Here is a 26,238-nt window from a genome sequence, read left to right on the forward strand (position 1 = left end):
TTGGCAGTAGAATTTCCTAAACGCATAGACTTGGGACACTTCAACCCGCCTTCTCTAGGTATGGAATCAGACATGGCTTCAGAATTCATGGCCACCATGATGACTAGAGGCCTGACCCACAGCAATGCTCACACTGGATCTGGTTTTTGTCTCAGGGCAGAGGCAACGTGATACGATCCTGGATATGGAATAAATGAGTATCAATTCCTCATCATAGTGAGATCACTTTCTGTGTTGGAGTTCTTCCCTAACCCCTAACTCAGAGAGGTAGGATCTATTTGATCAGTCCATACCAGAGGGGTTTCAGAGGGAGCTTGGGGTTGTCCTAACACTCTAGTACCTGAGGTGACTGAGGCCTTAGTCACAACTTGGAACAAAACAATGGCTTTGGATCAGATCACACTGTTAGCCTTTCCTTGCTTGTGGATCCTAGACAGCTTTTGGGTTTTGGAGGTGCTCTGAGAGATAAAACAACAAAAGAAACACACAGAGCACTACTGGAGGAAGACAAGTGAATCTGACTGAACATGGGTTCTATTAAGGATTACCTCAAGGTAATAAGAGTGGCAAAATGTAACTATTTATTTGCTTGTATCACATCTGCAGATTGCCAACCAGTAGCTCTGTTTAAGGTGACTTAACCCCTCTTGGGGAAAAGAGGGCTAGATGAACACCTGAAAGGCTGCTGTGAGGAACATTTTAGGCATCTGTCAGATAAATTGTTTGGATCAGCTCTGAACTGCACTCCAGGTGTTCAAGTCCAGTGGAGCTGACTGAAACGGTTTGGTCTGATTACCTGAGATGAATTTGAGCTTGTTGTTTCCAAGGAAGTGCTCCTTGATCTCCCAAGCAGCTTTCAATACTACTGATCATAGTATCCTTCTAGAGTGACTTAGGGGTTGGAAGTGGGAGGCACAATGTTGTAATGGTTCTCCTTTTACCAGAGTTGGGTCCAGTCGGTGATAGGAGAGAGCCCTAGCCTAAACCCCCAAGGTATGGAGCTCCAAAAGGCTCTACTGTCTCCTCGCTATTAAACTCTACATAAGGCTGCTGAGTGAGGTTGTCCAACATCAAGGGGCCAGGTGTCATATATACGCTGATGAGACTCAACTATACATCTCACTGGCCCAACAAAGTGATGCTGTCAAAATGCTTTCTCAGTGTCTGGAAACTGTAGAAGCCTGGATCAGAAGGAACAGGCATGAGCTTAACCCTGATAAAACTGAATGCCTATGGATTTTGGGACCAGAGCCAGGGACTAAATATCTTTAGCACTGAATAGGGTAGCACCCCTCCAACGGAGCTGGTGTGCAATTTGGGGGTCCTCCTAGACTACTGGCTCTTGCTCAAGAAATAGGTCACAGGTATGGCTAGGAAGGCCTTTCATCCATCTTGTGTACCAATTGCTCCTATCCTTAGACTGGAAGATCCTATTTACTGTCACTCATACCTTGATAATTCCCATTTGGACTACTGCAGTGCACTCTACATGGGACTGCTTTTGAAGACCACTCCAAAGGTGCAGCTGGTCCAGAATACAGCAGCATGGTTAGTTATGGGCATGCCTCAGTTTACACACGTATCACCTCTACTCTGTGAGCTGCGCTGGCTCCTAGTGGACTTCCAGGTGCAATTCAAGGTACTGGTTAACACCTATAAAGCTCTTTATAGCACATGGCCCAGTTATTTGCAGAACTGCTTGTCTCCAATGACTTCAGCTCATCCCACAAGGTCTAGCATTGTGACGATGATCGAGGTCCCACCTATTAAACAATGCCATCTAATAGGACCAGGAAAGTGTGTTTTTTTTCATGGTGCCAGGCTTATGGAAAAGCATATCCTGCAAAATATGGATGGCCCTGACCTTGATGGCTTTTTGTGATGTGTTAAAGACCCAGCTTTTTCTCTGATCATTGGGCCAATTTTGGAGTGAACCAGTCTCAGTGTGATTATTGCCTTTTTTTTTAAAGGGGGGTGGGTGAGAAGTGCAATGGTTTTTTTTTTTATTCTTTTTCAATTTATTCTTTTTATTGATTATTAGCCACCCAGAGTTGCATCTTGATTGGGAGGCTATATGAATCTATATACTAAATAAATATGCCGGAAGTGAAGCACTATGTCCTCTGTGGATTTTAATCACCATTCTCTTCATCAGGTGAAGAAAAAATAATCCTTTAGAAGACTAGGAGTCAATCTGGCAAATATATCCTCTGGGCTAAAATATGTAGGTAGTATCTCTAAAGGATGACTTCAGTATAAGCATAGGTCCTGCTATGCTGCAGGAGGGAACTGATTTTACAGAACTAGTGATTAGAAGTGGAGAGGGAAGTTGAATGGGCAAAATAACAGAAGTGCAGTTGTGCAAACTGAGTTAAGATTGGCTAAATAATGGAACATTGTGGTGTGTCAGGTACAGTTGCTGGGAATTTTAGGGTTTATCAAAACTAAAGTTTTTAGTTCTAATGTCTCCCTGTCATAGAAATCACAGATCACTGCCTTTACAGCACGGAGCTTATGCTGATGCAGGATTGTTCAAGGTAAGAGCATAAAAAAGGCAACTGATTATATCACCTGTGAGACTCACTCCTTCCTGATTTAGTCTTTCTCCCAGAATGAGAGACAGGTAGAACCAGGCTTCTAACATCAATGGTCTTCTCAAAGAATGAAGTAGCAAGACAAACAAAGACTGATGATTCTACAGGCAGAAGGGGAGATTGGAAGAGCAAACCTGAAAATTTCCCCAATATACGCAATTCACAATTATGATAATTATGAAATGAAATTCTCACTGGAGTTTCTTGAATAATATTATGGCAGAAAACAAACATGAATAAATGGAGAACAACAGCCAGCAAGACTGGAATGGAATTATGAAAGATTGTGGAATTTCAACTGGTTAGAAGACCAATAATTTAGTTCAGTTCATTGAAGTAGAATTAGGTTCTCTCTCCTTACATTTCTATTTCTTTGTTTCCCTGCTGCTGACAGAGCTGAATTCTTCAATTTTGATTTCTTCAGTGTGGACTGAACCAGCTGAAAAAGCAACAATATAGAAACTGAATCAAGAAGCTGAAAAAGCCATGAAGGATTTATGGAAACGGGGGGTAAGTTTGGTTTCAGTGGAACAAAGAGACTAAGCTGAAGTCACAATATTTCTTGCCATGAAAAATATAACTGGTGTTGACATGGAACAAACATCCAATGTTGTTGAGGCTGCAGAGTAGGTCTCAGCTGCTAGCTGATCACATGAAGTGCACACTCATCAAGAAATGTTTGATGTCTTAAACGGATACAAAAAGCCTCCCTGGTATAATTTTGGCAATGAGAGGATGGCACTAAATGACCCTCCACTAAACAAAGAAGAAACAGAAAATATCCTTCCATAAATGGATTTGACTCTTGTGTTTTATGCTTTTATGGAATAAGAGTATCAATACAAAAAGAAATAAGGTGTACAAGATGCATCCAGAATTGCAAAAAGAAAGAGAAAGAAGTGTACAGAATAAATACTGAAAATAAAGAGGGATGAAAGGAAAGTGAAAACAGAAGCAAAAAGAGGGTAAGTATCTACTCACTACTTCTGAGAAGAGAGAATGCCCCATTACAGCATACATGAAACGACTAAGCAGAAACAATGTTGTATAAGTGTGCAGAGTGGGCTTTTGTCAAAAAGTTCAACACCAGGCTATTCTACAGAAAGCTTTGGCACTAATGTGTGGGGATCGCTACACACACACGCGCACACACACAGGGCTAGTAAGGAATGCAGTCTCCAATCATCATCTGGATTGAATGATAATGGAACTGCACTCCAAAACACCTGTGGGCAACAATTCAGACAAGACTAATCTGGGATTTTAATAGGCACTTTTAAAAAAGACTAAAACTGTTCCTGTTATCACTCGGTCCTTAAAGAAGCTATGTGCCATACTTATCATGGAATAAGTAGCACAAAAGGATAGGGATTTGAAGGAACTAGCAAGCACATCAACTTTATAGCAGGTATTTTTTTAAAAAAACTAGTAGAATGGAGGTAATGAAAAGAATTTGGTCACTCCTAGAGATAACTGAGATAGTGAAAAAATATCAACCATACAAAGGATAAGTTTTTATAATAATAAGTACATTCATGTTCAGGCCATGACAAATCCAAATTTCTAGAAATCCTAAATGTGCTTTAGAACATTGATCCTGGAACAACCAGAGGGGAGACAACTTTAGATTTAATTCCATGATCTGGTACAAAATGTTTAAGTGTTGAGGAAACAAAAGAAAATTGAAAATAACCATAATGTTATTACAGTTAGCATAAATGCAAGTAGGAAACTGCCAACAGCCACATTTGAGTATGAAAGGGAAAATCTCTAAAAATTAGAGGAACAGTGAAAACAGACACTGAAAGGGAGAGCCAAAAAGGCTAAATCTCTTCATAATGCTCAGAAGTTCTTTACAAACACAATGATTAGGACTTAACTAGGAAGTATTCCACAATGTAAAAAAGAGTCACCTAAGTTCAGAAAGAAGCCAGCATTGCTCTCTAGTATTACTCAGACTGTGGTAAAACTTCAGAAGGCTTCCCTCAAGAAATGGAAATCCTTCCCTAAGAAAGAGAATGAAAAGCACAAACTCTGGCAGAAGAGGTGTCAAGTTTTAATAAGCAGCGCAGAAGGAAAAGGAAGATCATCATCATCTTTTGAGGAAAGCAATAGAAAAAAATGGTGGGGGGGAGGATAGTAACAACTTATCTAAAAATAATTGAAGCCAGAACTCAGCCAGGCTGGGTTGTTGGGATAACCAAAAGGTGTAAGAGATATTCAAGGAGGATATGGAGATCATAGAGAAACTAAATGAATTCTTCCTATTGGTCTTCATTATAAAAGATTTAGGATTGATTTCTGTGCCTATACTGACTCTCTCAGGGAAGGAATCCAATCAACTAAAGAAAACGGGAAGAAACAAGAGATTCTGGGACGTCTTGAGAGACTACACAGTAACAAATCTCCAGACTTTGATGGGATCCACCAGAGTTGTTAGAACTAAATTGGGAATCCCAAATGTGAATCCCAAAGATAGCCAATGCAACACCAAGTTTTAAAAAAGGGATCTGGGGAGATTTGTGAAGTTATAGGTCAGTCAACAAAGTCTGTTCCAAGTAAGTTGCTAGAAACAGTGATTTAAGAAAAAATAATAATGAAACACATCATAAAAAATTAGTACAGGTTCTGGAAGGGTAAATACTGTCTCACCAACCTTCTAGAGATTTTTGAGAGTGTCAACAGGAACATGGATGAAGATTAGCCTGTTGACATTGTATGCTTGGATTTTTAAAAAGTCTTTGACAAAGTTCCTCATCAAAGGTTCTTGAGTAAATGGTGATCATGTGGTAAGATGATCTGTCTTTTTACAGATTCGTAACTAGTTAAAAAGACTGAAAGCACAAAGTAAGAATAAGTGGGCAATTTTATCAATGGAGGGAAGAAAGAAGTAGAGTCCCTTAAGGAACCAAGCTGGAGCACTGTTTTTAACCTTTTGCTAAATGACTCGGGTAAAGCAGGCAGCTGGCCTTTGTGGATTTTACTAAGCCACTCAAGGTTGTGAAAACTAAAAGTAATTGTTAAAATTGCAACTGTGTTTTAATAAAGTGATTCAATTTGAGCAAATGTAAAGTGATGCATACTGAGGTTAAAAATCCTAATGTGACATTAGATTTTGAGCTGCCCAGAACTAACCAGGTTCAGTCGGATATACCAAGTCTCCATTTCTTTCCTAAAATGTAGGTATCACTGGATATTAAGAACATGTTAGCACATACCTTGCTTCCTTTCCGCTGCCTTAGGTTAGCTGCTTTCACCACTTTGGCTGGAGTTGAATGTTCTGATAGGAATGGAGGAAAGTCAAACATTAGAATACTATATTGAGTATTGAGATAATCTAGCTTTCTCTAAAGAAAATACAGTTTCCATTTCTTATTGAGTACCCAATCACATTTCATAGTTGCCTGTTATGCAAGGCGCAAGGTTTGTATCTCTTCCTCACTCCACCCCAAAATAAGAAGACTGAATATCATGCTTCATTTTACACCAATTTGAATATGTAGAGCTGGGAAACACTGGGATTGGATATACAGTCCAGGCTATAAATTGCATCTGTTCACTAAAAAACTAAAAAAAAAAAAAAAAAAAAGGGGGGGGGGAGACTCTAGGGAGTTAGCATGCCTTCAGAGTTTAAGCTCCACTAAAGTCTTTCTTCAAAGGGTGTGCCTCCTAGTGGATGGAGGGGGAGAGAACTCCAGCGTCTGAATCCCTGGGCAGTGACAGAATCATCCTCATTTGCCATCTTTTCTATGCAGAAACTACCAGCAAAGCCTCTACTGATGCTGAATACAGAAACAATGGTATTAGAATTGAATATAAATCAAAATCTCATAATGCAGTCCCCACCAACACAGGGCAAAATTCAAAAGCAAATCATGTTGCAAATTTCAGAACACTTTCTTAGCTCTCTTCTCAGTTTCAAAAGCATTATCTTACAGTATAATGGACTATGCATGGATAGATGGAAGAATACACTTTGTTCACCAACAGAAAAGAGAAGAATAGAAGGCCCTGACTGTGGTTCTGCACTGATTGTGAATTTGCAAAACAGCTAACACACAGTTTCAGACATGATACCACACAACCAGTTGACTATGCTATCGTTTTCATATTTGGCAACCAGTTTAGAATAATACTTGTTCTAGCAATTTTGGTAGATAATACATTACCATTATGAAATAGCTTATAAATTACAGTACTAGAATTATTCATAATAATACTATGGTTTAAAAAAAAAAGGAGAACATCTTATACATAATATTTTTCACAGATTTCCTTAAGTAGAGTGCCATCTATAAGATACCATTTTCTTCCTTCTCCGTACTGCTCATAAGAACCTCAAATACATTGTGTCTGAACTAACGTGCAGTTGGCACAGCAAGGTCACAAACTACTCTACTTCAACTGTATTTCAATATGCACTTTTTGTGTCACCTATAAAGAAAAGTAGTACGTTTGAAACATTTCTACTCTTCCATCCATTCCAGCCAGATAGCTAAGTAGTATGCTGATTTTTACACAGAATCAGATAAGTAACCTCTGCTTACAGATCTAGAACAGTTATATTCAAAGCCCTAGCTGGGAGAAATTTACTACAGTTTCCAAAGAGGTAGCTGCATACAAGCTTCTGTTGCTTCTACTGCAAAACCACCCAGAGTCCCCTGTATGTGGGAGATGGGCGGTGATAAAAATATGATAAATAAATAAATAAATGAAAATAAATAAAATGTATTTGTCCATTTAAACCTTTGTAATTAAAGGCATTTATACTGTGACAATATTCTCAACAGTTCATATGAATTTTAGTATTAGTTATTTTTTTCTTCTTCTACTGCTTGTTTACATGGATTTCAGAGAGAGAACGCAAGTGCCACCTCAGCACATGCACATAAAGTATCTCGAACCTCAAAAACATGTTCATTGCTAATATTATCTTGCCTGTCCCTGTCAGTTGCTCATGTTCCAAAGGTTAGAATTAAGCCTCACAATGTTCAAAACCAGAAGCAAATACACCACATTCACCAGAATTCTGAAGAAAAATTCTGGATGGAATCAAATAGCTGATGCTCTGTCAAACTAACAGAACTTCAAGTACTGCTAACATAGGTCTTGAATTCATTTTATTCAATAGTTCTTGAACTTCTTCTGTCTTCTTTCAATGAAGCTAAACAGTGTGACAAAAAGGCAGTATGCCCAACACAGAATCTATTCTGGAAAAGTGCCTTATAAAAATGCCAAGCAGGTTTAAAGGGATGGTTAGAAGTGGAAGCAATGACATATGAGGGATTTATCTGCTACAAGTTTAGGAACAAGTATTTCCAATGAACAGAGAAACATTTAAATAATTTCAAGGATGACACTGTCAGGTGAGGTAACGAAGAGCTGGCTCGCAAAATGAAAAATAAGCGTATATCACACACACAGCATTCACTTCAATCTCTCTTCCCCCAGCCTTCTTACTCACACAACTTCACAGTAACTTTATATGTACCCCTTTAAGTTTCACCACCACCATGGAACCACATTAAAAAAGACTGTCATATTCCCTAAGGAGAGATGTAGGCCACTTTACAGTAACCAAATGGCAGAAGTTGAAGACAGCCCCTTCATCTGAAGCATGTCTACAATCTCCTTTGCAGCAGGCAGCTGTGCACCTTAAAATATAACCCAATCCAATTCTGGGTCACAAGTCCGCCTGTTGCAAATCAGCAATTCTGGACAGAGTGTTAAGCTGTTCCACACTATAGTTACCATAACCATACCTCCTTCTCTTCCTACTCTCTTACCTCTGCTTAGGAAGAATAGATAATGAATACTAATGAATCTAATCAAGCTCCTTCTGCAATCCTAATAATCTGTGACACAATCATCTACTCCATAAAGCAAAGGCTGCCACAAATCAGACAGCAGAATACAGACTGTTTTATACAAAAATATTTCTAATAAGGTTTAACTTCCCTGCTTTTGTACAGGACAATTCTTTTAAAAATGAAACAGAATGTTTCTTGATCCTTTGAGGTTGTCACCTCTTTTATAACACCACAGAATTTATTTTCAAATTAAACCAGGGAAGTAAGCAACTCAAATACACACCCAAACCTATACTCAACATGCATCAGGATCCTTCTGCTAAATGCTTACAATTATTGTTTAAAAAAAAAGTTTAGTAAGATAACATTAACACTCAAAAGAGAGACCAGGCTACAGAAAACACCCACTGTGATAAACCTAGAACTTTATTTATTTATTTATTAATCAAATTTATCACCGCCCATCTGCCCGGAGAAGGGACTCTGGGCAGTTTACAATAAAACATAGATAAAAACCACATAAAACTACAGAATAAATACATAATAAAATATAAATATGGTGGGAATCTGACGGCTAAAGGTTCTCTATAACCCCCAAGCCAAACAGGGCCACTCTAAGGAACTAGTCATCCCCAGAAGTGACTATTCTCCCTCCCGCCCCAGGCATGGTAACAAAACCAGGTCTTTAATTGTTTTCTGAAGCCCTGGAGGGAGGGGGCCAACCTCACTTCCGAGGAAAGGATATTCCAAAAGGCGGGAGCTGTTGCAGAGAAGGCCGCCTCCCGGACCCCACCAGATGGAATTCTCTTACAGACGGGGTCCACAGCATGCCCTCCCTGCATGACCAGGTGGGATGGGTTGATGTGATGGGGAAGAGACGGTCCCTTAGGTAACCTGGACCCATGCCATGTAGGGCTTTAAAAGTGGTAACCAACACCTTGAATTGGACCCAGAAGCATACTGGCAACCAATGTAGCTCATGGAGCAAAGGAATAGTATGTGCTGATCTTGAGGCACATAAGATCGCCTGCATGGCTGCATTTTGCAAAAGCTGTAGCTTCCAGATACTCTTCAAGGGTAGCCCCGTGTAGAGCGCATCGCAGTAGTCTATATAGGAGATGACCAGGGCATGAGTGACTGTTCGAAGGACCCCTCGTTCCAGGAAGGGGCGTAACTGGCGCACAACACAAAGTTGCGCAAAGGCCCTCCTGGCCACAGCTGCCACCTGCTCTTTGAGCAGGAGTCGTGAGTCCAAGAGGACCCCCAAGTTATGCACCAGGTCTGTCTGGGGCAGTGTGACCCCATCCAGAACTAAAGATGACAATTTCCCAGAAATCGAGGAGCCATTAATCCACAGCCACTCAGTCTTCCCTGGGTTCAGCCGCAACCTGTTGTCCCCCATCCAGGACCCCGAGGCACTTGGAAAGGTCACGGCATCACTTACTTCACCCGGGATGGAGATGTATAATTGAGTATCATCAGCATATTGATGACACCTCACCCAGTAGTGACTGATGATCTCGCCCAGTGGTTTCAGGTAGATGTTAAAGGAACAATATATATAGGAACAATAACATAGAATCTGCAACTGAAAAACAGAACTGCCATAGAACTTCTACACTGCAGGATACTTTTTGCAGATAAGCACAATACAGCAGTTATTTATACCAACAGCCTAGCAACAAAACATAACAACTGCAGGTTAGTTATAAGGATGCAACTCTCTCTAGGATTCTGGAAAAGCAGAAACCTCTTATTTGCATACTGAAACAACAGGCACAGAGTCTGTCCTCCCAGTGGTTCCTCTGCATATTTCTTTACTAAGGATGACTCTCCAATTTGGGGCCAACCAATAAAACATCTCTCACTGAAAATCAGTATAAAGGCATTTAGAAGTAGAAGATTAAATATCATTAGAGCTGTCCCAAATTTGGCTAACACCATAAAGGCAGAAACCTCTACACAAGAAAATAAAAAATAAAAGCTAGCCCATGTATTAGTAACAGGCTACTAAGAACTGTTCCCCATCCCCCAGTCCTGCTGTGCTGCCTCATCATGGTGGGTGTGTACAGTGAAGCAAAGAACACTGGGAGTGTATGTCAAGAGTATATAATCTCAGCAGGGTCACCTAACGCATGAAGGTCATCTCAGCTCACATCAGCTGAAACAACTAGGTACCTATATTGGGCAGCAGTAATACAGAAAGATGCTAGAGGCGGACAATCATTTTAGCGTCAATGATAAAGGCATCATTTCATTCTGCACAAGAGAAAACAATGGTAAATCACTCCTGTATTTTACCAAGAAAGCCACTGGATAGAAAGTATAAAATGAGTGATGATACAGTGCTGGATGATGGGCTTCTCAGGTTGGATGGCACTCAACATGCTACTGAGGAAGAGCTTAGTGTTTATTACACAGGTAGATAAAGCCTTTGGAACATGTAACTGCTTGTGTTACTTATGCAGGAAAGAAAATCTGAAGCTGCAAAGAGAATTACAGTGGGAACATGGAACCTTAGAAGTGTAAATGTGGAAAAGCTCAACACAATGGAAGATGAAATGAATCCACCGCACACTGGCATGTTAGGCATCAGCAAATTCAGATGGACTGGAATTGGACACTTTCAGTCAAAGATCATGCTGTTTACTACTCAGGACATGGAAAACAAAAAAGGAACAGCACTGCTTTTATAGTTAGGAAGGGTAGCAACAACAGTATTTTGTGCATTTAATGACCAAACAGAATCAATTAGACTTTGTACAACCTTTTAATATCTCAATTATCCAAGTTTATGCTCCAACTACTGATGTAGAAGAAGAGAAGGTGGATGAGTTTTATGATCAAGTGCAATCTGAAATCAACAGAACATGCAAGCAAGATGTGCTGCTTGAGGTTGGAGACTGGAATGCAAAAGTTCGAAATAATAGGGAGGGAAATGTAGTTGGACTGTGCTTCAAACAACTAAAATGACAACTATATACATAGGGATCACCATATGGAGTGCACAAAAATCAAACTGACTATATTATTCATACAGAGGTGGAAAAATAACAGTGAAGACATAGCCAGGGGCTGACTATAGAACAGATCACAAATTGCTCCTGGCCAACAGGTTTCCACAATATGATCTTGAGCATATACTCACTATTTTCATGAAGAACATCGGGAATTGCTTTTAAGTACTGAACTTCATTATAGGGAATCAGAGGAACTGTGGAATGAATGCAAAAAAGCTGTTAAGGATAAATATGAAAAGAGATTGCCAAAGAGCAAAAAAAAAAAAAAAAACGAAAAAAACCAAACTGGATGTGAGAATAAACTATAAAAATTGCCAAGAAGAGAAGAGAAGCCAAAGCCAAGAAAGACAAAGATCTCAGGAAGGAACTTACAAAGAATTTCAGAATTCACTGTTAGAACACTGAAGATGGAAACAGACAAGGAAAAAAGGAAAATCTTCCAAAAGATCTCTGAACTCAGAACTCCTTCAAACTGATATGCTAAAGGATGCCAATGCCAATGCAACTGGTTCACAGAAGATCAAACAAAGATGAAAGAAGTATACTGAAATGCTATACAGTAGAAATGTCAACATCCAAGATACTGCTTCTTTACAAGAACCTCTAGTACCAGAATATAGATCAGCACTCCTACTACTATTGAGTTGGAAGACTACAGGAATTGATGGAATACTATAGAAATATGGCAAGCAGAAAAAAAATCAGTAAAAGTTCTAACCAAGCTATGCCAGCAAATCTGGAAAACAACACAGCGGCCAACAGGTATCCAATCTACATAATAATACCAAAACCAGAGGCCAATCTACATAATAATACCAAAACCAGAAAGACTTAACTGTGTACAAACTATCATACAATATCCTTAAATCCACATGTTATTAAAATAATACTTAGGATCATCCAACCCAAATTAGAACCCTACATGACAAGGTAGATGCCAGATATTCAAGCTGGTTTTAGACAAGGCTGAGGAACAAGAAACAGTATTGCTGAGGCATGCTAGATAGTTGAGAAAGCCAAAGAATGCCAAAAAGAAGTCACTATGTGCTTCACTGATTATAGAAAGGCCAATTGTGTCAAGCTGTGGAATGTGCTTAGAAAAATGGCAATTCCAGAACATCTCATTATCATCATGCAAAACCTACAAGCAGTCAGGAAACCACAGTATAGACAGAACATGGTGAAACAGACTGACTCCAGATTGGCAAAGGAGTGAGACAAGGCTGTATACTCTCCCTTTTTTATTCAACCTATAGGCTGAATATATATTTAAGGAAGCTAGATTGGAAGAAAATGAGTGCAGTTTACAATTGGAGGAAGAAACATCAATAACTTGTACCATGATGATGACACTACTCCAATAGCTGAAAATGCAAACACAAGCTCTAGTAATGAAAATCAAGGAGCACAGTAAAAAAATTGGAGTAAGATTAAATATAAAGAAGACCAAACTAGTAACAGGTACAACAACCAATTTAAGAACTAACAATGAAAATAATGAAGTGGTGGATAGCTCCTGCCTTTTAAACCCAACTATCAATAAAGGAACCGGCAGTCAAGAAACATGCCACAGACTAGCATTGGCAGAGTAGTAATGAAGGCCTTGGAAATGACTTAGATGAGTCTAAGATCAGAATCATGCAGGCAACTGTTTTCCCTCTTTCTATGGAAGTGAAAGTTGAATTGGAACAGATTTCAGTTCACTTAGAAAGTCTCATCAGTGTAACTTGGCATGCTGGTGGCTTATGAGTCCATATATGGAGTTCATATATAACTTGAGCCCCAACTGCAATTTTAAGCCCATTTTTAATTATGTTAATGTTGTCTCCAAGGTTAAATGGTATATTTAACACTGTTCAAATTACGTGAAAAACAGTACTGTTTGATGATTCAGCCAGCCTTAGCACAGAGGCATTCTTAATAAAATCTAATCCAGTATTTTGATGATCTAAAATGAAACAATGTTTAGTGTATGTCAGTGCAATGTTCCAAGATGTACTGGAAAAATTTTCATTGTGTGGTATTACACTAATTGTCTGAAACAGTTATATCACATACATAAAGAATACGGAAGAACAAGCCCTCTGAAACCACATTCTTCTGCCTAGTTCAATTTGTGGCTGAACAGTCCCAATACTGTTAGGAGGATTCAGGGTTTTCTGGTTGGTGTTAGTGGAACAAAGTAATAGGTTACTTGCCTTGTTTGGAATGTTTACAGGTAGTCCTTGACTTTTGACCATTTGTTTAGCAACCATTTGAAGTTATGATGGCACCAGAAAAATGACTTGTGTGGTCCTCACACTTATGACCACCACAGGGTCCCCTCAGTCATGTGATCAAAATTCGGGCACTTGGCAACCAGCATGTATTTACGATGGCTGCAGCATCCCGGGATCATATGATCGCCATTTGCAACCTTCATAGCTGGCTTCCGACAAGCAAAATCAATGGGGAACTGTGTGATTCACATGATTTGCTCAACAACCGTAGTGATTTGCTTAATGACCACTGTAAAAATGTTGTAAGATCAGGTGCAGTCGCGTGATACCTTGCTTAACAACCACACTGCTTAATGACAAATTTTCCGGTCCCTATTGTGGCCAAAAGTTGAGGACTACCTGTACTGTGATACAAGTGGAGATACTTCATTCTTGATCATCTTCTATTTGCTACAAAGGTTACTGATCGGATGGCTCAAACTTTTTTTTTTGTTTTTAAAGAAACTAATCATATTATGTGGTTCAGAGATTATAATGGAAGTCCTTTAGGAATTATGTCCTGCTCTTTACATTTGGTTAAAAAGGTACTTGTCTGTCTTCCAATGCCTATTTCTGCTATCTCTATATTGACTGAGTGATACTAGCTCCAACTTGGTCAAGGAAACAGGGCACAGAAATTTAATACTGGTTAAGGAAGTTTGGCACTGTAGTCCTTATCTGGAAGGCAGGACAGAAAAGGCTGCCATAAGTTATCTTATGTTATGTAATTATTTATCTTTTGGACTTCCAGGGAAGAAATGGCGAACTGAAGATGGCTCTGCTTTTGATGAACATGGCAGAATGAAGAGCCAGCAAGTAGACAAGCACTTCGTAATTCCTCTCTGGACAAGGAGAGGACATAAGATTGCCCACAAGTGCTCCAGACAGTTGCTCCTCGCAAGGAGACTGCAAGACAGCGGTCTCCAGCAGGTTAAGAGCTCTGGGAAAAGAGTGAAAGCCATCTTTGTTCAAACTGTGGTCAGCCCTTTATGGACACTGAGTTCGCATACTTTCTTTTCCAATCACTTTCAGAAATTGCTTTTTAACTGTTTTTCAACTATTAGAAACCTTTGGATCAACAGGTTTTAAAGCATCAGGTGAGTTTCCTTCAATCCTTAGCAAAAGAAGTTTTAAAAACAAGTTTAAAGACTTAAAAAAAATATTTTTTTTTTGGAATAAACAGCAAAAGTGATTAGAATGTTGATTTTGGAAAGTTATGAATGGACTAAGGGTCCTGACGGATTTGAAATAAGAGTTTGAATTAATTATAAGAATCCTTCCTGTGGGAAAATGCTTTTGAGTTCTTTAAAAAAATGACAGAATGGGTTGAAGGTCAGATAGTAGAGGGACCCAGAAAAAACTAAAGATTACAATTAAAGGAGAACAACACTTAAATTTGACTTACTAATATAGAATACAGCAAAATACTTTGACATTGGACTTATTGAAGGGTATTTGTGAACAATGGACCCAGAAGTTAATTTTAAGAGTATCTGCCATTACAGATAGACTGTCTTTAAAAGATGTTATGAAAGAGAAACAAGTTTTACTGGACAAGACTGAGACTGATCTGAAAGTGGATTTTAAAATGACAGGCTACAGGAATGATATGGAAAAAGATGCTACACTGGATATAAAAAATGAAACTGGCTGATGTCTTAATAATTAAAAGGGATATACAAATAACAAACCAAAAGAGTGACCATTTTCCTATATTGGATTTACAAAAGAGACCTGTTAAAGTTTTGAAGGATTTTGTGAGAAGGGACAAAGAAAAAATGAAAAGAAATGAAAAGAAAGTAAGTTCTAGGACATTATTTGAAGGGATTAAAGATCAAGATCGTTAAAACTAAAAGGAAGGAATATAAAATTGGTTTATTTGATCAAGGTTAAAATAGATATGTTATCTCTGGTAACTTAATGGACTTTTGCTGACCAGGACTGAACGACAAGGCTTTAAGGATTTGTATATAGCTAAGAGATGAGGTATGGGAAGAAGAGATCAGTTGTTTTATTTTAAGAGAAGGTGGTAAGTTACTAAAATTGTTTATACTTGTAATGAAGGGGAACGCATTTCTTTATATATATTTTTCTTTTTATTATATTTATTTTTTCTTTTTCTATTTTTTCTTTCCTGCACTATTTTTTCTTTTTATTTTTAGTTTGCATTAGTTTTTATCTTTTAATTGTAATGTTTAATAAAATTACTATTAAAAAGTAATTAGTTATCTTTTAACTCATAGAGCAATACATATTTGTGTAAGAATAAATTTTATTTGCTTTTTTCCCAGTGAAAATTACACATTTTTACAAATTTAAGCCTCAAGATATAATGTATTATATATTTACTATGTGTGTTTGTGTGTGTGTATAATTATATAAAAATATAAAAACAAGATACTTCATAGGATATCAAATGCAATCACAAATCGAAACAAGACACAGAGGTAATTGTACTTAAGATTCCTATTTTGTTCCAGAATCAGAATCCCACTACTGCCCTGCAGCATTTGTTGGGAAAACCATCTTGTTGGGAGTCCTCTAGAACGCTGGAATTCCAATATGCTTGGAGGATCAAAGCTTGCAGAATTCTAGTATAGAAAAATTTACATACAGAGTATATTATAGAGATCTAAAACGGCAAATAAAAGGACATTTTATGAAAAGAAAAGTTGAAAGCTCCCTTATGCTGCAATACCAGTAACACTGGAGTCACATTTCAGTTACCGAAGCAACAGCAAAGTGAGAGTTCTTTTTTAAAAAAAATATTGTAATATTACCACCATTCTAAAACTCCAGCATGCAGTTAAAATAAGATCCTCCTACAAAGGATTTATCAACAAATAGAAAAATATCCGCTATTAACCTTCTTATCCCTGTATAAATCCCATGTTAACATGTCACATTTATTTAAAAAAAAAAACAGACTAAAAACAGACAAAATTATTTTTATAAAATAAATTTGGTATTAGCATACATTGGTATACATTTGGTATTAAACACATATAAATACTTTTTGTGCTGGAAAGGGAAAACAGCAAGGTAATGATTTACACGCTCAAGGTCATTTGTTTAAAAGATTATATTTCTCATTCTAATTCAAAGGGCATTCCAGTCCCCCTTTTAAAGAAAAACAAACAGCTAGGTCACTGTCTTCTCAACCACTCCAAAGACAGGAGAAGAGAGAAAAGAAAGCAAACTTACTGTACCTCCTCATTTGCAGTATGTTAAACCGAAGAAAAGGATTCTCAAGAAAATCCAAAAGTTGACTGCCTTTTTAGAAACAGTCAAACATACATTAATCAGCAGCTCAGACAAATACTTAGCTTTTGCGTGTCCGAATTTCTAATCCAATCTCAAACATACAGTCAAAAGTAAAAATTATTAACAGAAGAAAGGGGGAGGAGGGAAAGTACACCCAGGAGTGGGCTGGCTTTTGAAGAGTTGTTAATCCTTCCACCTGTGTTTGTCTATCATAACCTTGGATTAGAACTCTTGAGAAAAACTACATATTTTTTTCAGCTGTCACAATACACCTCAACCAATATAAAGCAACCACCTTCTGAAAATTTAACCTTATAAGAGAACCTGCCCAGAATTTCAAGCAATGACTGAAGTTGAGCTGTGCAATGCTTTGGGGCTTCACTTCCAAAAAGTTGCTTCAAAGCATGCAGGAACACAAATGTTGTACTTGTCTGTAACTCCTTAAAGTAATCCTTGGTACCATGCAGAGGAGTGCACAGCCCTAATATTTTGAATCCAGAGCTTTCTAATAGTTGTACTACCTTCCCACCCCCAAAAGGACCTAAAAATAACATGTCAAAATTTCTTTATATCTAAATTGAGCAATGTCTCCATTTATAGGCATCACCACCATCAAAGCAACAGAAACTTAACTTTTATAGAATCAGACTATTGTTCCATCTAGTTCAGTACTGTCTGCAAAATGACTGACAGCAGGTTTACAGGTTTCAGGCACATGTTTGTTTTCCTGCACTACCCAAAACACTGAGGGATTGAAGCATTTTGCATGCAAGGCATTGCACACTAGTATTCTCCCCTCATAGACTATTCATAATAAGAAAAACGAACACTCTCATTAATTGCTATACATGCACAGTACTTCAAACAATGCTGCAGTACAGGAATAACTGAATCAATATTATTTGTTGACAAAAAAATGTCTAAAGTATTTAAAACAAATGACTATTGCCTAAGAGCACTATTGCTTTGACAAGAGTGAACAAAATCTCTTCCTCAATCCTGGCTCTGCTTCCATGCACATATGCGGCTTGGCCTCTAATGAAAAACCTGTTAACTGTTAATTATTACCTATTCAGATACATGATCTCTGCACAGACTGGCAGCCAAGGAAAGCCAGGAATGATCACATGACTCAAAACTTGCTCTATTAAAGCAGAGTCAACTATATCAGTGCTAAAAATAATGCTTCGTCCTTAGTGTCATCCATGTCAACCACCTATCTTTATCCCCCAAAAATGAAATCTTCCTCTCATTAGACATCTTACATCTCTACTACTAAGGTGCACAACTATGCAGAAAATGCAAGGTTTCAATTGAGTGACAAGCTGCAATGGAAATCAGAGCAATGTGTTCTGCGGCAGGCCATCCTGAGAAGGATGAAACAGAGCAACAAGCACACATGTATTTGTGTGTGTATGCCAGCGAGTAGAGCTGAATGCAGTACCAAAATTTCATCTATAAAAATTCCGTTCAGAACCCAAGTTCTTCCTCTTTGTGATTTTGATATGTATTTTAATGACTGTTTTTAATTTGTCTGGACATTGCTCAGAGTTAATGTGAGTTGGACAGCCATAAAAGTTGAATACATAATAATTTGATAACCATGCTTTACCGGGTGCTCTGAAGTTTTGGGCTTCAATTTCAATCAATTATAGATAAATAGCCAGGGTTTCTGTGAACTGTAGTTCAAATAGACTGAATAATGTTGAGGGTTTTATTTTTCAATAGAAGGAAATACACGTAGCTCAGAATTGGACTGTGGAGTCCTTGGTGCTCTCTGAGCTTGGTTGTTTGCTTGCAGACATTTCATTGCCCAACTAGGTAACATCATCAATGTGACATCATGATGTTACATAGTGGGGTAATGAAACATCTGCAAGCAAACAACCAAGCTCAGAGAGCACCAAGGATCCCACATTTTATTTTTCACTGGGCAGCTTACTGTCTACCTTAAGTAAAATAATACTCTGCACTAAGTCCAAACCTTTTCCTTACCGAAATTCAAATCTTATAGCAGGTATTTGAATCCATTTGCAGGAATGGTATCTTAAGCCTATGCCAACAGTAAGAGCAGTCACATAGCAAAGCATACTCTCATCAGTCAACACAATGTATTCTCCACAAGCAAAAGTATGAATGGATTATCTACTTCAATCCATAATTTCAAAACATAAACATCAGAAACCATGGCAAAGTTAATGATTTGGCTTGATGTTTCAAGTGATTATAACTTAAGGACAGGGGTATGTATACAATCATAACTAAAAGGTAACTATTTTTTTCCCATTCTTTGAAATGAAGTTTGTGGAAATCAAGAATTACAATATGCTATGTATTTATTTGAAGTATTTTATATGGCCTTTATTTAACAACAACAACAAAATCAAAATGTAAATTTCTGTAATGGTAAGTATGAAATTGTAAAAGTGGTAAACATATCAGCATATTTTTCATTTATATCCAGAGAAAATAAGAAAACATTTCCTTGGCATCAAATGGATACTAAAGCGGTTACCAGATGGGAGAGCTGTAAAAAGCAACCTACGACTCAGTGGTATCGTCCAGGACTAATGTCCTTTTCCTCTGAGCCACGCTGAAACCTAAATGAGTTACAGGATTTACCAGAAGCCTTCCAAGAATAAACTACCCAGTCACTTCTTGAATAATTTAATCACACAAATCAAGGAGACTGTTGATTCACATTCACATATACATATACATAAAATTGGTTTTTAAACTGCCTTTCAGGTAAAATGATCCTTAATGAATAAATACAGTAATATTATATAAAACAAAGCAACCACATTAACTTTCCACAATAATCACTGCATTCAAATAACTAATTCAAGCCAGAGTATGGATATTTGCCCATTGTTTCACCACTGTACCAATAAATGTGATATTTTATCTTGGGGCATTTGGCAGATTAATCTGTCACATATTTCCACACAATGCTTTTAAAAGAGAAAATTAAAATGAAGGGGAAAGATTTCCATAACTTTTATAACTTAGAAACCCAAGTTATAAAGCACAGCCAAAACTCTTGTCCTCCCTTACATGCCAAGGAAAATATTTAGATCCAATAAAATAATACTGCCTCCAACTTCAGGAAGCATGCAGAATCAGAATACAAATCATTTCAACTAAGTAAAAGCAATTATCAGAAAAAAAATATAGGTAAGCCAATGAAGACTGTATTACATAAGAAACTTTCTGTAGAATGTTAGGTGAAAGGTATCAAATATTACTAGAATTCTAAGGAATCCTAAAATTCAGAGAACCAAGGCCATGCATTTCCTAGAGTAGTAATTATGGCGTTTGGCCCTGCTTTGTTTGAGTAGTATGACAACAAGGCTTTCAGATCTGGTTGTCAACTGAGAAGTTGAAAAGATAGAGGAATATTAGATTTTATCAATGTAATCAACAGCAGCAAATAGAGAAACTGGAGTAAAAGCAAAATTAGAATGTAAATTCTCTTTCTTAATCGTTTTTTCACCTTTTTTTTCATGTCAGAAGCACCTACCAAGGCACTTCTGTATTGAAAAGATTTGCCGGTGGCGTCACCGTTGCCCGGGGGACGCCCAAGTGGGCTCCTTTCATGTCCCTGTTATTTTCCCACTGAAGTGGTACCTATTCATCTACTTGCAGTTGCATGCTTTCAAACTGCTAGGTTAGCAGGAGCTGGGACAAATTGACGGGAACTCACTCCATCACGCGGCTCGCACTCTCAGGTTTCGAACTGCTGAATTGCCGACCTTAATGGTCCTCTGACTCAGCATCTTAACCACTGAGCCACCGCGACCCCAGGTCTTTTTTCACCTGCAACTCTTAGAGGTGCAGTTAAAAATAAATGTGTTTTATGTCACTAACAGTATTTCTGCTTCAGAACAGCAATTAAATGGTCAACTCCACTTAGCTGGATTGCATTTCTGATTAAAAGCTGAAGGCTAAAAATTGCATTAAATCAATATGCATATGATTGCAGTCATTCTACAAACAGTCCAAGTTTTCCATACTTTTCAAGTAAAATTATTGAAAAAAATATAAAATATCAAAATCTCTCAATGTCAAAATCCAATGTGGCTGATTTTTTATTTTCACTAGGAAAGATTAAGTGCTGCAGGTTTCCTCCTTTCCTAAGTAACTCCAGAGCTTGTTGAATGAAAAAGGAAAAAAGCCTCATTTTCTGATGTTCTCTAACCATCCCTTCCATTAAGATCTAACTTAGCAACAAGGTGTCCTAGTTAAGACTCTTTCCCATTGGCAATTTAATTTCCATCAAGACAAATAAAGCCCCTTTTAAAAAGAAGCAAAAACCCAATTCATATTTTTCTCATAACCCAAGCGAGAATACTACTTTTTCCTCAAATTAAAAGGAAGCACAAATTCCGTAAATGTTTACCTTCTCACAGTCAATCAGGCAATATTCAAACTGAAGCTTGGATTGGGATTCAGGACAATGAAAAATTCAGGAAAGGGTGGGTGAGTAATCATAGCCATAGTATCAATCTCTGTGGGCAAAACCAAATTATCTTGCATTTTTTATTTAAAGCACATAGAAGTTACACTGAAAGTACATGGATTTCAAGGAAAATAGCATACAGCATCAGTATGATGAGAAGTAAAACTGTTGTTTTTAGGGCGAAAGTGTATGCAATACAAAACATTATTTATTTATACCCAATTTTATCACCCAGCTTTTAACCTTAACCCAAACCCAACTCACCTGATGACTCCTGACCCATAGAGCTTTCTCCACCCAACTTAACTTTGCAAGATTCTCATGGTAGAACACCATTCTTGAGTTTTCAAAAGAAGTAGAATTTAAATGCAATAATAAACTCATAAATAAACCATTATCCCCCACTTTGTGAATCTTGTAAAGTAAGTTGGCTTGACCATGGGTCCAAAGTCACCAGGTGAGTTTTGCAGTGGAGTAAGGACTTGAACATTGCCTGAATCCAAGTTCAAAAACTTAACCAGTACACGGAACTGGCTTACAAGGCAGCGGACAAATACCCCTACAAGGTGACTGATATAATTTTCAGTTTAGGGTGGTATTAACCAGAATCCATATCTGTATATTATATCTTTACAGTATTCAGAACTTTGGAAGCTCTGCTTAATAACTTCTGCAACTGACAGCAAAATCCAGTGATCTGCAATGGGTCACTGGGAAGGAAAAAGACTTAAAAGTGTGATGGAATTTGGGTGCATGCATGGCAATGAATACACATGTATTCACCCCATTGTTGAAGGTAAAGATTAAAAATAGTACTGGACTGCTGAATATGACTAAGAGCTGAACACCTCTTATCATTTTGTCAAAAAAGGAAACTTGAATTAATATTTGTACATGGTAGAATTACAGAGGAGTGGAAAATCAATTTCTCTATCCCTATGCTTCTACTGTTATTGCACAGCTATTTTCTTCAAGATGCAAATTGTAAGTTGCAAATTGTTTCTATTATTCTGTTGCCTGGAGCAAGTTATCTGAGGAAAAACAAACTGACATATCAAATATACTGATGCATCAGAATAATGCACTGGCTATTTACAAATTTTAGGGTATTACGGCTCACCAATTATGCTAAGCAATTGTGAATAAGCCACAATTGGTTGGGTTTCCCAACATGTTATGCCATAAATCATGCTTTATAAACCATTGGCTGAATTCACATATCCTAAGCCAAAATGAAGTAAGCCATGTCATGGCTTGGCACAAGGTATAAACCATGCCTCTCTATATTAAAATAGACTTCTTGTGATTTGTTTTTTTTTGTTTTAAATATTTGTGTTTTTAGCTATATATTTCATTTCAATCAAGCTAAGGCTGTATGCACATGTAATTTCCCCCCCCCTCCAGCAACTTGTACATTATTGGAGCCAAAAAGTTGTCCATTTATACTATGTGAGATCAAAAAGCAATTCAACTATGTTCACTTTCCCTCTCTTGTTTACAATATTTATTTATCTATCTATCTATCTATCAAATTTATATGGCTGCCCATCTCACAAGAAGTGACTCTGGGTAGCGTATAGCAAAAAAGCATAAAAACTATAAACAATATCCAGATACAAGAACTGGAAAGAAAGTTACTTTTAAAAAGGAGTTAAGCAATGTTCCAATCCTCTGTAACATGCTCAAATTCAGAGCACTAAAAATGTGCATGCAGTCAACAGCCAGCACCAAGAATGAAAGAGTATCTATTGCCCTCCAATTTTAATAAGAACTGAAACCATAATAATTATGGCACAAAGCACTTAAAATTTGTAAATCTTGTAAGAATTCGCAATCCTTTGCAATGAAATCTTGCAGAACTTTTCAACCCCATAAAATTTCAGCCAATTTTGGGTAAGATAGCACAGGTGATAGAGCCTAATCATAACAACCCTTTTTCTCTTCATGGGGATTCGTATTCTCTTACCATGATAATTCAATCACTCTACTGTACAGTCTTGGCCTGGCCTAGAATAAGGATAATTATTTTATGTATATTGTTCATCTGGAATTGAATAATACTTAGGATTTAAAATGTCCCATTTTGTTTGAACTGCTAAATAACAAATTTGTACCCATGTGATTATTTTTAACCCTGTCTCTTAACAGCAGCAGCCAATATGACCCACACTGACTTCTTACTACAATAAACGTGCCACTGCAGCAGTGCTATTTAGCCTATTTAAACGATCTTATTTCATAAGTAAACGCTTTGACATAACTGGCAAAGCAATGAAAAGTGGTTTATTTAAGTTCACTGCTCTAGGATGCGTTTCCAGACAGTGGAAATGCCCCACTATCTTTTTGTGTTTTAGTCTACACTTCTTTCTCTCCCTAAGAACTGGGAAATCAAATATTCAAAGTTTTAACAAGGCTACTATATTTTTAATTTTCACACCATCTGACATGCAGAATTGAAAGAATACATTAGTAGTTTATTTCATTTATGATACTGAAGAAAATGAAGATACTTTGATCAATTCTATATCATATAACATTCCTATCTCTCAGTTCATTCCTAGCAATTCCAACTTCTTCCCAGAACTTTTTTCGTAGTCCAAAAAGGATGATTAAAATACTTTGACTGGAAAATACTACAGAAATAAACAAGTCCAAGTACAGAACCCAGTGATATTAAGTGTAAGTTAATAAGATACTTCAATTTCGCAAATAAATATAGCCTGAACAGTTTTTCTTGTTCAAAAACTGGGACACATCTTCACAAAGCAACCCCTGCAAGTGTCAGATTATAAAATTAGTTTGCTAAGGACCAACAAATGCAATATTCTATACGCGATAGCAGTTTCTCTTAGATCTAGCACAACTAAAGGAAAAATAGAAAAGCAAACAGAGGGCAAGTCGGGAACAATCCCTGAAATAACATATGCAAAAACTTTGGAGGGATATATTTAATGGACCGCACGTGTTTTTACCCCCAAATTCCCTGTTTCTTTTGCTTTAGTAGTTCTATAGAAAATAATCTGATTACTTTTTTCCCTTTTGTTTATTAAACACTGATTTTTCATTTTGGACTCCTCCCATAATATTGACAACAGGAATAATTTTCAATTACAAGTGTCCCATTTAAAAACACAAATGTGTAACAATCAGACAAACGCTCTCGGTAATACCAAAATCAATACATAGCTTGAATACACCCAGCCAGGAAAAAAAAAAGCTAACCCACCATAAAGCCTCATTTTACTTCTGTTATGCTGCAAAGGGCCACAAGAATCTATCTATATCCTACTAAAACTCTCACTGTGTTTGTACCCTCAAGTTAGCTCAAACGGTGCATTGTACTGCGACAATTTTTGAATCAAGGCACCTAAAATCCATTAACTTAAAGAATGCATAAAAAATCCAGGACCAATTACTCCTGTGGAATTGAAATTTCCACTATGTTCAGACCAGTTTTAATCCCAAAGTTGTGGCTATCGCAGCATCCCTGTGGTCACATGATCATGATTTCCAATGCTCCCTGCCAGCTCCCCACAAGCAAAGTCAACGGGGAAGCTGGCAGGAAGCCGGAAGTCACTCCTGCTCCCATTGCTTTTTTGCTCCCCTGTGGTCAATTCTGTTTATCTGTTGAGGTAAGTAAATATTGACTTATTGAAGTTTGCTTGCCACTACAATTATTTTTCTATTTATGATATATGCTGTTCTTAGATGATCACGGGACTGTCCAGCATTGAGGTAAAAAAAAATATGGTCAGCCTAAAATTTAATGTTCATTCTGGTCACATCAGACTGCACTACCTTTCTCTCAAAGGATGACCCAATGGGTCACAGGGTTGTCTAGTTCTATACCAACTCAGTAAGTAGGTCTTTTGCTATCTAGATCACACTCATATAAACAGAGTGCACTCTACATATTTAACATATCGTATTGTTTGCCCCTTGCATAGTCAAACTGAATATAGAAGACAAGTAGTACATAGGAAAGAACAGAATGGAGAAAGAACCAATGGTTCTTGTGGTGATGTAGGTGCTATCTGCTTCAATAATCAATCATGGAAAACAAGAAAAACAGGCCTGACACTTATGGGAAGAAACCAAGGAGAGAGATGTCTTTGGAAATAAATGAAAACAGCATAGGACAATGGAACATAAAATGACAAGATGCCAAGTAATTCAAGCTCACACACAACTAACAATACGAAATAGCTCTAATAAGGTTTACTCTTTAATAAGCTAAACACTAACTAACCTGATAGCCATAGGTGGCCAAGAATCTCATCATGCAACAGAGCTGGCAAAGGAATGGAATGTGCTAATTTAACCTTTAACTTATACAAAATAAACACCAAATTTATAAGGTTTCTTTTGGGGGGTAAAGGTAAAGGTTTCCCTTGACGTAAAGTCCAGTCGTGTCAGACTCTAGGGGGCGGTGCTCATCTCTGTTTCTAAGCCTTAGAGCCGGCGTTGTCCGTAGACACTTCCGGGTCATGTGGCCAGCATGACGACACGGAACGCCGTTACCTTCCTGCCGAAGCGGTATCTATTGATCTACTCACATTTGCATGTTTTCGAACTGCTAGGTGAGTTTTTAAAATTTAATAGGTACATTAGAGACTTATGAGATTACCTACTTTATCAAAAGAATATAAAATCAGGCATTTGAGAAGTACAGCATTTGAAGTGATTATAATGGACAAAAACAATCTGTTATCAACCAAAAACGATAGTATCACTCACGTTTAAATATGAAATGGAGAAAGCAGGATGTTAAACTGGGCACATGATGTAGAAGATAATATCAAAATGGAAACTTGGTAACATTTTGGATGC

The 26,238-nt window shown here is 37.5% G+C and overlaps 1 protein-coding gene across 1 annotated transcript in view; it reads right to left on the minus strand.

The window, feature by feature from the left end:
- Positions 1 to 26,238, minus strand: part of LARP1 (La ribonucleoprotein 1, translational regulator) — an 87,149-nt gene that overhangs the window by 42,183 nt on the left and 18,728 nt on the right. The window contains exon 2 of the mRNA XM_063292148.1: positions 5,813 to 5,874. Within this exon, the coding sequence (XP_063148218.1) occupies positions 5,813 to 5,874 (62 nt within the window). The remainder of the gene's footprint in view (positions 1 to 5,812; positions 5,875 to 26,238) is intronic.

This window comes from Candoia aspera, chromosome 2 (assembly GCF_035149785.1).
Source record: "Candoia aspera isolate rCanAsp1 chromosome 2, rCanAsp1.hap2, whole genome shotgun sequence".
In the NCBI taxonomy this organism is placed as follows: Eukaryota; Metazoa; Chordata; class Lepidosauria; order Squamata; family Boidae; genus Candoia; species Candoia aspera.